General features: G+C 44.5%; 1 protein-coding gene across 3 annotated transcripts in view; it reads right to left on the bottom strand.

Moving 5' to 3' along the window:
- The window catches only part of znf385c (zinc finger protein 385C), a 335,644-nt gene that overhangs the window by 59,139 nt on the left and 263,396 nt on the right, over positions 1 to 13,109 (bottom strand). For all 3 annotated transcript variants that reach the window (XM_080213587.1, XM_080213588.1, XM_080213589.1), the window contains one exon: positions 8,929 to 9,039. In XM_080213587.1, coding sequence (XP_080069713.1) covers positions 8,929 to 9,039 — 111 coding nt within the window. The remainder of the gene's footprint in view (positions 1 to 8,928; positions 9,040 to 13,109) is intronic.

The following is a 13,109-nucleotide window of genomic DNA, read 5'->3' as shown; positions in this document are numbered from 1 at the left end:
AATTATGAAATCCTTGATACTGGACTCTAGCAACTTACCCAGTACTGACGTTAGGCTCACTGTTCTATAGTTCCCGGTTTTCTCTCTACCTCCCTTCTTGAATAGTGGGCTAACATTAGCTTCCATCCAATCTGTAGGCATTATTCCAGAGTCCAAAGAAGTTTGGAAAATAACCACCAATGGATCTATTATTTCCAGGGCCACTTCCTTAAGTACTCTGGGATGAAGATTATCAGGACCTGGAGATTTATCCACCTTCAATCCCATCAATTTCCCCCAAACCGTTTCTCTATGAATGCTGATTTCCTTCAGCTCCTCACTAAAACATCTTTCTTTCAGCATTTCTGGTACATTATTCATGTCCTCCTTTGTGAAGATTAAAGCAAAGTACAATTTAATTTCTCAGCCATTTCTTTATTCCCTGTTATGAATTCTTCCATTTCTGACTGTAAGGGGCCTATATTCATGGCTGATCTGTTTATGTTTCAAATTCCACATTGTCATCTATCCCTGATAACCTTTGATTCCTTGGCCCAACTAGAATCCATCTACATCTGCCTTAAAAATATTCAGTGATCCTGTGAAGGAATTTACAAAAAGCATAACATATGAAACGCGTCTGAGGATTCTGGGTCTGTACTCGATGGAGTATAGAAAGATGAGGGAGGACTGCATTGAAAATTAGAGAATATGGAAAGGCCTGGATAGAGCAAATATGGGGAAGATGTTTCCATTAGTAAGAGAGACTAGAATCCGAGGGCACCGCCTCAGAATAAAGGGACAACCCTTAAGAACCCAGATGAGGAGAAATTTCTTCAGCCAGAGGGTAGTGAATCTATGGAGTTCATTCTCAGAGAAGGCTGTGGAGGTCAATCATTGAGTGTATTTAAGACAGAGATAGATAGGTTCTTGATTGGTGAGAGGACCAAAGGTTACGGGGAAAAAGCTGGAGAATGGGGTTGAGAAACTTATCAGCCATGATTGAATGGTGGAGCAAACTCGACGGGCTGAATGGTCTAATTCTGCTCCTTTATCTAGTCTTATCTGGAGAGTTTTGGTGATTTTCCCCTTCAATGCTGCTTCTCGCATCCTTCTTTGTCACTGTGATGAGAGTTTTGATTTGTGCCAGAATCCTTAGATTTCCCAGAAGTGCTGGAAAATTCCACACAGTCAGGATAAAAGACCGAGTGATCTTCAAAAGATTTTAAAGTGCGTAAAATGTTATTTATCCAGTAATTCTCATTCTGTACTGCGTTCCAGTGATTTTATTGAACCTCGTTGCAAGTTGTCAAATCCGGCAGACAACAGAAAAATCCTTCCGTGGGGAGTGATACACTTTAATAGATAACGAGCATCATTAATTAAAAAAGCTCCCAGTGGCATTTAGATTCAAAAGCCTGATTATGATTTGCAATGATTAAACTAAAGTAAACTGCACTATTAGCCTTACAGTTGCAGCTAATCTTGATTTGATTTGAGGCTAAATTTAATTTCATTGCTGAAATCAGCATTTCTGTGGTCAGCTAGCATGTTCCCAAGATGCTGTAAGATTCGACAACACCAGGGTATCAAACAGAGTAATTGTCATAACAAGACATGTGCCCTCACTGACCTACACTGACTCCCTGCTTGGCAATGCCTTGCTTTTAAAATGTTCATCTTTGTATTCAACTTTCTCTATGGGCTCACTCCTCCTATATCTGTAACCTCCTAGAACCTTACGATGCTCAGATTTTGATTCTAGTCCCTTGTGCATCTCTGATTTACATCACTCCAACACTGGTGGCTATACCTTGAACTATCGGGGCACTGAACTCTAAACTTCACTCTGTGAATCACTCCCACTCTTTCCACCCTCCCTGCCTGCTGTTTTCCAACTGTGATGGGCAGCTCGTTCTCCTGGACCACACTGAGAAGAGCAATGCAGGAGAATGATTAGCCCTGTACCTTGGGAGACCAGAGGATGCACTGAAGTGTGATGCCATCTTACATGGGTTTGAGTTCACACCAAGTGCAGGGCAATCCCAGCACAGTAACACTAAGTAAGATTCACACTGCAGTGAGGAGCAGCACTGAGCTGTAAATAACATACATAACAGGAACAAGAGTAGATCAGAAAGATGGGCGGCACGGTGGCGCAGTGGTTAGCACTGCTGCCTCACAGCGCCAGAGACCCAAATTCAATTCCTGCCTCGGGTCACTGTCTGTGTGGAGTTTCCATGTTCTCCCCATGTCTGCGTGTGTCTCCTTTGGGTGCACCAGTTTCCTCCCACAGTGCGGGTTAGGTGGATTGGCCATGCTAAATTGACCCTAGTGTCACAGGGATTAGCAGAGTAAATGTCAGGTTATCTGAAAAGGGCTTGAGTGGGATGTATTCAGTGCTGACTCGATGGGCTGAACGGCCTCATTCTGTACTGCAGGGATTCTATGACCTCCCTTGTTTCACCACTTCTTATTTTGTTTATTGGTGAACTTTTTCTGTAGAATATAAATCTCTAATGTCTTCTGCTCACAAAGATCCTTTTATTTTGCAGGTAATCTATTTCTTTAGCTCGCTCTCTTTATTTGAGCAGTCTCTTCCAAGATGGCACATACAAGATGATTAGAGGTTTAGATAGGGTGGACAGTGATAGCCGTTTTCCTCGGATGGAGAAAGCTAGCATGAGGGGGCATAGCTTTAAATTAAGGGGTGGTAGTTATAGGACGGATGTCAGAGGTAGGTTCTTTACCCAGAGGGTGGTGAGGGATTGGAATGCCCTGCCTGCTGCAGTTGTAGATGCGCCTAGTTTGGGGGCGTTTAAGAGATCCGTGGATAGGTTTATGGATGGAAAGGGATTGGTTTAGGTGAGAGGGTCATTGCTTTTTTAATTGGTCGGCGCAACATCGTGGGCTGAAGGGCCTGTTCTGCGCTGTAATGTTCTATGTTCTATCTATGTTCTATGGAGCGAGGCAACTTCCTGCAAGCTATGCCCAGCATATCCTCTAATCCTATCTTCTACTCTGGTTTTAGGTTTCTAAAACTTTATTCTCACTCTTTTACTGTAACACTACATTCAGCACTCTCTCCTTCTCTATGTATGGTACCTTTGTCTGTATAGTGCGCAAGAACCAATGCTTTTCATTTTATGCCAGTACATGTTCTTGCGACGTTGAGCAATAAAGCGCGGACCGTACCACTTCACATTTTAGCAGATTATGAGGCAAGGTATTCCTCTTTAAATGGTTCGGTGTTAGTTCTCAGAGTTGGGGAGGGGTGGCGAAATCCACCTCCGCTTCAGTGACCCAAGCTGGGAATCGAACCCGGGTCCCTGGCGCTGTGAGGCAGCAGTGCTGAACACTGTGCCGCCTTTGTAGATATAACATTAGCTTTGGGATCATTCAATGTCCTCACTATTACATATCATGCTTTCCATGAATTCTTGATCAATATTTTAATATCCCTTGCTATCTCCTAACCTAGTTTCCAATTTTAGCTCACCATCAGGTTCCTAGCCTCCGCTACCTTGTTTTTATATTTATCTTGCTCCATTAAGCTACATGGAGTTTTAGACGTCGGGGACATGTTCATATTTTAATATCTGATATTGAATAACTGACTGTGCAAATAGTAGATTGAGAAATACAAAAAGAAATTATGTAATTCTATATCTTGCAAATGTCAAGAATGAGCACAATTTTCTTCCCAGTGAAAGATAGAAATCATTAATGATTTTCACTTTAGTTATTGTCATTAAATTTACTACAGTTCAGTGAAACAGATTCCTGACATTCTTTATCCCATCGCCCGATCATTCTTTTGTCGCTCCACTTCATCACATTTTATTAGAATTCCACAAAATTTAATTTGCGCCATTAAAATGCAAATTCTACAGTGAGTTTAACCATGGAACTTCAATAAGACAAAAATGGATTGACTCATAAAAGCAATTTTCACTGAATCACTGTTCCCCAAAGACAGTGAGTGAAGTTATGCCCAAAGCAAAGGGATCAGTAGCACTGTCTGTCTGTCTGTCTCTCTCTGCTTCACTCACTCTCCCGGCTAACTCTGAACAGCTCATGGCCACATCAACAGGTTAAATCTGTATAGGGTTTGTGATTTGATTTGATTTATTATTGTAACGTATTAGTATACAGTGAAAAGTATTGTTTCTTGTGTGTTATACAAAGCATACTGTTCATAGAAAAGGAAAGGCGAGAGTGCGTAGTGTCGTGTTACTGTCATAGATAGGATGTAGAGAAAAATCAACTTAATGCAAGGTAGGCCCATTCAAAAACCTGACTGCAGCAGGGAAGAAGCTGTTCTTGAGTTGTTTGGTACGTGACCTCAGACTTTTGTATCTTTCCCCCGATGGAAGATGATGGAAGACAGAATGTCTGGGGTGCATGGGGTCCTTAATTATGCTGGCTGCTTTGCCAAGATAGCGGGAAGTGTAGACAGTGTCAATGGATGGGAGGCTGGTTTTCTGTGATGGGAAAGGCAGAAATACCTGAAACGGACTTACTGGTATCGAGGGCAGCTACAAACTTCAAGTTAGATTGTGGGCGGGATTTTCCAGCCATGCTCACCCCAAGGCTGGAAAGTCCTGCCCAAGGTCAATGAACCTTTGCATGGTCTGTGTCCCATCCACTACAATTCCTGTGGTGGGCGGGACAGGAAAATTCCGCTCTGTGTCTCTGTGTAATTCTTGTTATTGCTTCAAAAGAAGGCTGGCGTCAAAAGAAGGTGAATATCCAGCATCTGGGAAGGAATTGTGGAATCCCTTCAGTACACAAGGAGGCCATTCAGTCCATTGAGCCTGCAGCCACAACAATCCCACCCAGCATCTATCCTCATACCCCACATATTTACCTTGCTAACTCCCTGACACTAGGGTCAATTTAGCACAGCCAATCAACCTAACTAGCACATCTTTTGTACTGTGGGAGGAAACCGGAGCGCCTGGAGGAAACCCACGCAGGCATGGAGAGAATGTGCAAACTCCACGCAGACAGTCATCTGAGGCAGGAAGTGAACCTGGGTCCCTGGCACTGTGAGGCAGCAGTGCCACCCACTGTGCTGCCATGCCGCCCCAAGTTGGTAAACATCATAAATGTCCATCCAGCAGGGTTTCATGGCAAAGCTGTGGCTTTAATTATAGTATTTTCCATGCTTTTAATACTGGTTATATTATCATGCAAAACAACATAATGTCCATGAGCAATTACATGTGGCTGATCAGGAGACAATGAAGATTCTACCTCCATGTCACCCATTATAGGCACTCTGGTGTTGTCCGCAGTAACAATGTTGGATTTTATTGGTGTGGAACAGTCTGTCTTCCTACATGATGTTCCAGCGAACACACTTGTTGGAGGGACACTGAGAACAAGTGGTGAAGTCAGGTTTTGCAACAGAGGTGGTCAATAATTCATTGTGGCATGCTGATAAACTACTTTAGAGAGTTAGGAACATGTCAGGTTCTACCCTTTGTTCCTGGAGAACAAAGCTTGTGATTTTGTTGAGAATATCAGGGGAGCTTTGTGTGGGAAGGTAATGCTCCACAGCATGCAAGGGAATGAAATCAGAGGGGCAGATACGTCTCCGCGCTGGTCCCAAGCATTCTGTCAGGCTCACACTGTGCGGCACTGGCAAAGACTTGGGTGTCAGCAGCATGCCATCCCATCCAGGAATTATTTAAGGCATTGGGATACTCAAGGGCGAGTGACCTAGTAACCCTAAAAGAATGGCACAGTGGTTAGCACTGCTGCCTCACAGCACCAGAGACCCGGGTTTGATTCTGGTCTTGGGTGACTGCCTGTGTGGAGTCTGTACGCTCTTGTCGGTCTCCTCCTGGTGCTCCGGTTTCCTCCCGCAGCCCAAAGATGTGCAGGTTAGGTGGACTGGCCGTGCTAAATTGCCCCTTGGTATAGGTTAAGGGAATTAGCAGGGTAAATACGTGGGGCTACAGGGATAGGACCTGGCTAAGATGTTCTGTTGGAGAGTCACTGCAGTCTCAATGGGCCGAATGGCCTCCTTCTGCATTATGGAGATTCTATGATTCTGTGAAAAACAAGGGGAATACAATAAAAATAAGATAATGGATAAAATTAATGAACAAAGGGCGTTCAGAAGGTAGAAATTTAGCTGCATCCCATTAGCTGATGAACTGCTTATCTGGGTTGGGGGAAGTCCCCTGTTTAAAAGAAGTCGATAACCCCTAGCTTTATTAAAACAATGTCTGAAAATATCTCTACTCGAAAAGGTTAATGGAGCTAGCTGCTTTTCAGTGACATTCTCATTTAGAATCTGAATGGCCTCAGTAGGATTCATCAAGACTTTATTTGACATTGCCGAGTATTTAACAGGGGACAAAAAAGCCCCAGTCGCATCTTGTACACAGCTGAAATAAACTACTGCCCTACTTTTCTTTAAGAAATGAGATTTCTGCAGCCGTTTCAATTGGTGTTCCACAGTTACGTGTTCACTGGCACAAGTAAGTATGAAAGCTCTTGGAAATATACTTGGTGATTTGAAATTTTGGAGTGCCTGTTTGTGGTGGACAACAAACAGGAGAGGAGGAATCTTCCTGGGCTCACTTTGAAAGAAAAGCTGGAGATGAATTTCACAGATATTGGTGTTGGGTTGGTAGGGTAATGCATCGCCACCTCTGTGTTGGAAAGTCGTGGGTGTACGTCTTACAGTCCAGTTCTGAACAGGCTGAGCACATTTAGGGGTGGGATACTTTACGAACATCACAGAGAATAGACAGAGTGCAAGAGCTGGGAATTGACTCCTGTCGGATAGATTATGTACTTGATTTGGAAAGAAGTCAGCTATTAATGCCTCCAAAGTAAAAAGAGCATGCCCGGGGCAACAGAGTGCTTCCATCGTGACCCCCACTTATTTGCCATATCCCCTTGACATGGACCCTGGGAAGAACCTGAATCAACTGAACATTTCAGTTTGATGCATTATTCATGATGTTTCGTGCAAAGTGACTAAGCAGGAGATAATTTATTCCACTTGGGAGGAAGCCAGGTTTGCTCACACGAGGAATGAATTCTGTTCCCTATGGTGTTATTATAAATAGCCACACTTTTAACACAGTGCTTAACGAGAAATTGTTAAATGCTCAGGACTGGCTGCCGTCACTTTGCACCACCATTGGAAAATATCCGCATCTGCCCATGGAACTGCCTCATCTGAGATTGTCTGACAAGGAAATGCTCTGTTGACTGATGCCACCTCAGGACATGCCTGGGGTGCCTCTGTTAGCGGAGTTAGGATTACAAAACTCACTGAGGTTAAAGTTACTGCCAGATTTCTGCAGGTCTGGCAGCATCTGTGGAAAGAGAAACAGAGTTAACGCTGATTCTAACGTGACTCTTAATCGCAAGACGAGTCGCGTTGGACTTGTTACATCTGGGTGGAATTTTTTTTCAACAACAGGCGGTGGGCAGGGTGGAAAAACAAACTGGAGAAGAAATAGCCAGCCCCAAAGGTGGTTTTCCCCGTCATACTGTTAGGGAATTGGAAACAAAATTCCAAAGGGCAGATCTCACAACCTCACGCTGGCAGCAGGGAAGGAGGATCTCTGAATGACTCAATCCCACAAGCAACTCATGTTCTAAAAGGTTGGGGCGCCCACAAAAATAAAAAAAATCGACTCCCCTCCCTCCAAACCCTGGATGGCCTGGACACCCCACAGAAACCTACCCCTCCTCACCCCTCCACGGAACACACACCCATGCCACAACTCCATCCTTTCCAACACCTACTATGGAACACAGCCCAATGCTGCTTCCTGACACTGCCAGTTATATCATTGGCAGGGAGGGCAGGGTGGGGACATCATTGGCAGGGGCATAGAGATAATCATAATGAGAAATCCCGTGGGATTTCCTACTGCTGCCACTGATCTTGCGCTCCCCGAAAACAGGAGCATTGTTTTCTGCTTCCAGATCACATTCATCAGCATGGCATTTATTGAAAACATAGGAACTAGAAGCAGGAGTAGGCTGGTCAACTCTTCGAGCCTGCTCCACCATTCATTATGACCATGGCTGATCATCAAACTTAATATCCTGATTCCCCCCCTTTCCCCTGATTTCCCTTGATCCCTTTAGCCCCAAGAGCTATATCTTAATTTCTTCCTGAAATCACACAACATTTTGTCCTCAACTACTTTCTATGGTAATGACTTCCACACATTCACCAATCTCTAGGTGAAGGTATTTCTCCTCACTTCAGCCCCATATCCTCAAACTACAACTGTTAATTGTCTCTATTTACTTGCCTTTAAGGGGGCTCTTAAGTATTTTGTTTAGGTGCAAGGGTACTAACTGGCACTTTTTAAAAGTTTCAAAGGCTTAAATGAACTATTTAGCTTATAAGACACTGACACCCATGAGACACTGATAACAAATGAAACTATTAAGTGGTTCTGCATAGTTTTTTTAAAGCAGTTACTTAAAATAACATTACTCATGGGGGTGAATGAGACAGTCTTATTAAAAATGCGCGCTTCTTGTGATAACCTTATTTCCAGTTGGAATAATTAAACGACACCAGGTCACAAATCCGGCAATGATTTTTTAAAAATGTGAATTCTAAAAGGTGTTAGATTCGAAAATGATGCCCGACTGTACTACACCACAGAGAATTGTATTTTGGAGTTTATGTAGACAAGTTTGAGGGGAAACTTGAACCAGCTGACCAAGTCAGTAAACCAGCATAATGCTGCGCATCTGGTCTGATGACAGTGCCCAAAGTAATCCCCACTTCTCCAGGCAGAGATGGGGTTGAAAGTAGTTTACTCCTGGAGCCAAACCCAAGGGCCCTCATTCCCATGTTGCGTTTGAGTGATAAACGTGTTTCTTTTTGGGACTGCTGTATTGCACAAACACGGGTGATAATTCAGGTGGTTCCCTCAGAAAGAAGCAGCTTACCTCCGAGTTGAACCTCAGGTGGCAGACGTTGCAAGAGATTACTTGCTTCTTTTTTGGTGGTAACGTAACGCCAAATGTGTGATTTATCACTGCCTTTTGAACGGGGTCCATCTGCAATTAAAAATATTGATTTAAAAAACCTTGGTAACTTGGCTCAATATTACAAAATAAACTGTGTTATCACTTTATAAGTGAAACAGAGAGAAAAGGTGGCGTGAAAGAGGTTCCCCTGCCAGCTGTGTTGGCAAAGGCGACATGTAGCTCAGATGCTGAGTCTTGGAGGTCCCAGGTGTAATTCCCCATGGGACAATTTTAACCTGATTCTCTCTGTGGGATACAGAATGGATTGGATCAGCTGCATATTTTACAGCCTGTCTGTGCCACACAGGTTGTCTGCACTTAAATTTAAAGTATATTTATTTATTCGTCGCAAGTAAGCTTACATTAACACTGCAATGAAGTTACTGTGAAAATCTCTCAGTCGCCACACACTTTGGCAAATGTTTGGGTACACTGAGAGAGAATTTAGTATGGCCAATGCATCTAATCAGCACATCTTTTGCACTTTGGGAGGAAACTGGAGCACCTGGAGGAACCGCGTGCAGACACAGGGAGAATGTGCAGACTCCGCCCAGCCAGGCTGCGAATTGAACCTGAGGCAGGTCCCAGGTGTAATTCACTGCTGAGGCAGCAGTGCTAAACACTGTGTCACCATGCCACAGTTCTGCCTCCAATGGATGGGAATGCCCAAGCTTTGCTCGTGTCTTCTCACAAGATGGTTGAAAACCTCCATTCTCCATACCATACAGGGGGCTGGATTCTCTGACCTCGTTCGCAGTTGGGATTCTCTAGTCGCGTTGCGGTGAGCGGAGGTTTAGCTGAGTGCCAAATTCTCCCTTGTTCTTGGATCTCATACAAACTTAATTCAGGACTAGGCAGGGTAGGTTAATAAATAATGTTAGCCAATGCTGGAGGAGCCCAGAACTTGGGTCACAGTTTGAGGATAAGGACTGAGGTGAGGAGAAATTTCTTCATCCAGAGGGTGGTGAATGTGTGGAATTTACTACCACAGAAAGCAGTTGTGGCCAAAACATTGTGTGATTTCTTGGGGCTAAAGGGACCGAGGGATGTGGAAGGAAGATGTGATCTGGATATTGAATTTGATGATCAGCCACCATCAAAATGAATGACAGAGCAGGCTCAAAGGGCCGAATGACTGACTCCTGATTCTATTTTCTATGTTTGTTGCTGAGCATGTGAATGGCTGGAGAATTCCAGGAAGGGGGGGTTTGCGCAGAAACCTCTATGGCACCACCAATGGTCACAAGGTTCCATGTTCAAATCAAGGCTCATACTCCAGTGCAGTACTGAGGTGTTGTCTTTTACTTGAGATGTTGAATCGAGACCCCAACTCAAGTAGATGCAAAAGACCACACTCCCACGGGGCCCAGTTTGAAGAATAGCAGGGGAGTTCTCTCTGGTGTCCCAGCCAATGTTTATCCTTCAACAACACCGCTCAAACTGAGCGTTGTGGGGTTGAGTTCCCTACATTACAACAAGAACTGCAGGTGGGATTTTCTGGCCCCACTCACAGTGGAAATGTCAATTCCCACCCAAAAGTCAACGGACTTTTTGCTGGTCGGTGAGATGTGATGTAAGTCATCACCAGTGATTGAAAAGATCCCATGGCACAAAAGGTTGATTTTTCTTCTCTGTGAGAAGAGTCATCCCTGTGTGAGGTTTTCTCTGCCAATAATGTCCTGGCTAATAGCAGAACAAGGCTGCCTTGTGGAGCAGACATTGCAAAGGCAGATCTCCTCAGAACTGACACCACAAAACGGATGTCCTGGGGGAGGGATCTGAAACCAAAGTTCTTGGGTAAAGCCCAAGTCGGCACCAAGTGTAGAACATGCCTTTCCTCCCACTGCCCAAATGCTCTCCTCTTCCTAAAATCCAATACCCACACTGTATGGAGATGGAAGCTAACCATTCAATTCTACACTGCATGTAATGGCTGCTCCTCAAGTTGGCTCTGTCTGAAATTCCTAGCACATCCTAGGGGCAAATCTTGACTCATGCCCTTCCCCCGAACCAAGAAGATTCGGAGTTGTGCTTTTTGTTCCTTGATCAGCCACAACAGCGCCAGAATACATTCTTTTCCTTACAAAACGTAATCATTGCAAATCAGGTGCTCCGTCACTATTTATCTTCATTATAAATCGGAAACGTGTAATATAAACGTGACAAGTGTTCGAGGAAACCTACATGTACTTTGCAACAAACGGCTGCCGACCACGAGGTATACCTTTCCCTTGAACCACAACGTTTATTCATTTAATGCCTCATAAATTCAGGTATTCCTAATTATACATTTATTACTTAATTAACCTTTGGACTGTTGTTAATTCAGTGTGTGGCACAAGTGGTGGGCTGGTCTTCAGCACTTAAAGCAACCAGTGGTTGGAATAGAATGATTGGTCCGAGTTCCATGGCGTGGGGCACCTTGTGGCATGTCCTGGCTGACTTCTTCCCTTTATCTGAACTATTTGTTCTTGGAATGTGAAGGTGGCTGACTAGACCCAGCAGTTGTTACTCATTCCAAATTGCTCTTGAGAAGGTGATGTAGAGCCACCATTTTGATCTGCTGTTGTCCATGTGGCACAGGTAAGCTCACAGTGACTTTTCCCGTAGCATTTTGTTGCAACTGAATGGCTCGCTATGCTACTTGGGAAGAGCCAATCACATTGCTGTGAATCTGCAGTCACGTGTGTGTGTTTGATGGGTTATGTGAGGTTATGCAGATTATGAAGGGTGACTGTAGCCTGACCCAAGTAGTAACTCAACACTGCTTTGTTTAACACTGCGTGCAATATATTCAAGATGGGTTATTGAGTAGACAATTCACCTGCTGCACGTCTGCTGGACTGAGTCTGTGGATGTGATTTTACAGCCTCGCTTGCCCCAAAACTGGAAAATCCCGCCCAATGTCAATGGATCGTTACATGGTCCATCCCTCGCCTACTCCGATTCCTGTGCCGGGCAGGATGGTAAAATTTCAGCCTGTGGCACATAACTGCTGAAGCCACAGAAATATCATTGTCCCTATCACTCATCGGCCTATCTATTCTATTAACCCACTGCACTACAACACCCCTCAAATATACAATCTACTTTTTTTTTAAACAGGTTAAATTTGTCCAAGATATTTACATTTGCATTTACTTTACATTGTGGGGGAGGCGATGGCCTAGTGGTATTATCGCTGGACAAAAAAAACTAGAAACTCAGCTAATAAGGACATAAGAAATAGGAGCAGGAGTAGGCCATCTAGCCCTTCGAGCCTGCCCCGCCATTCAATAAGATCATGGCTGATCTGTCGTGGCTCAGTTCCACTTTCCCGCCCTCTCCCCATAACCCTTAATCCCCTCTCTTATCAAAAACCCATCAACCCGCGTCTTAAATATATTTAGCGAGGCAGCCTCCACCACTTCAACGGGCAGAGAATTCCAGAGATTCACCACCCTTTGAGTGAAGAAGTTCCTCCTCAACTCCGTTCTAAACCGCCCCCCCTTTATCTTGAGGCTTTATCTTGAGGCTGTGCCCCCTAGTCCTACTGTCTTTTTTGAGTGGGAAGAGTCTCTCCACCTCTATCCTATCCATCCCATTCATCATCTTATACATCTCAATGAGATCTCCCCTCATTCTTCTAAACTCTAACGAGTACAAGCCTAGTTTATTCAGCCTCTCCTCATAGCTCAACCCCCTCAACTCTGGTATCAGCCTAGTAAACCTCCTCTGCACTCCCTCCAAGGCCAAAATATCTTTGCGCAGGTGCGGCGCCCAAAACTGCACACAGTACTCCAGCTGCGGCCTCACCAATGCCCTATACAGCTGCAGCAAGACCTCCCTACTTTTATATTCAATCCCCCTCGCTATGAAGGCCAGCATCCCATTCGCCTTCCTGACCACCTGCTGCACCTGCAAGCTGGGTTTTAGCGACTCATGCACAAGGACCCCGAGGTCCCTCTGCACTGTCGCCTGCTGCAGTTTTTCGCCACGTAAGTAATAGTCCTTCCTACCATTCTTCCTACCAAAGTGGACCACCTCACACTTGCCAACATTAAATTCCATTTGCCATTTCCTGGCCCATTCGCCCAGCCTATCTAGATCCTTCTGGATTC

The sequence above is a fragment of the Carcharhinus amblyrhynchos genome, chromosome 27 (assembly GCF_965287045.1).
Source record: "Carcharhinus amblyrhynchos chromosome 27, sCarAmb.v2.hapA, whole genome shotgun sequence".
NCBI classification, from domain to species: Eukaryota; Metazoa; Chordata; class Chondrichthyes; order Carcharhiniformes; family Carcharhinidae; genus Carcharhinus; species Carcharhinus amblyrhynchos.
Note: the sequence above shows the minus strand (reverse complement) of the source record. Positions and strands in the feature narration are given on the sequence as shown.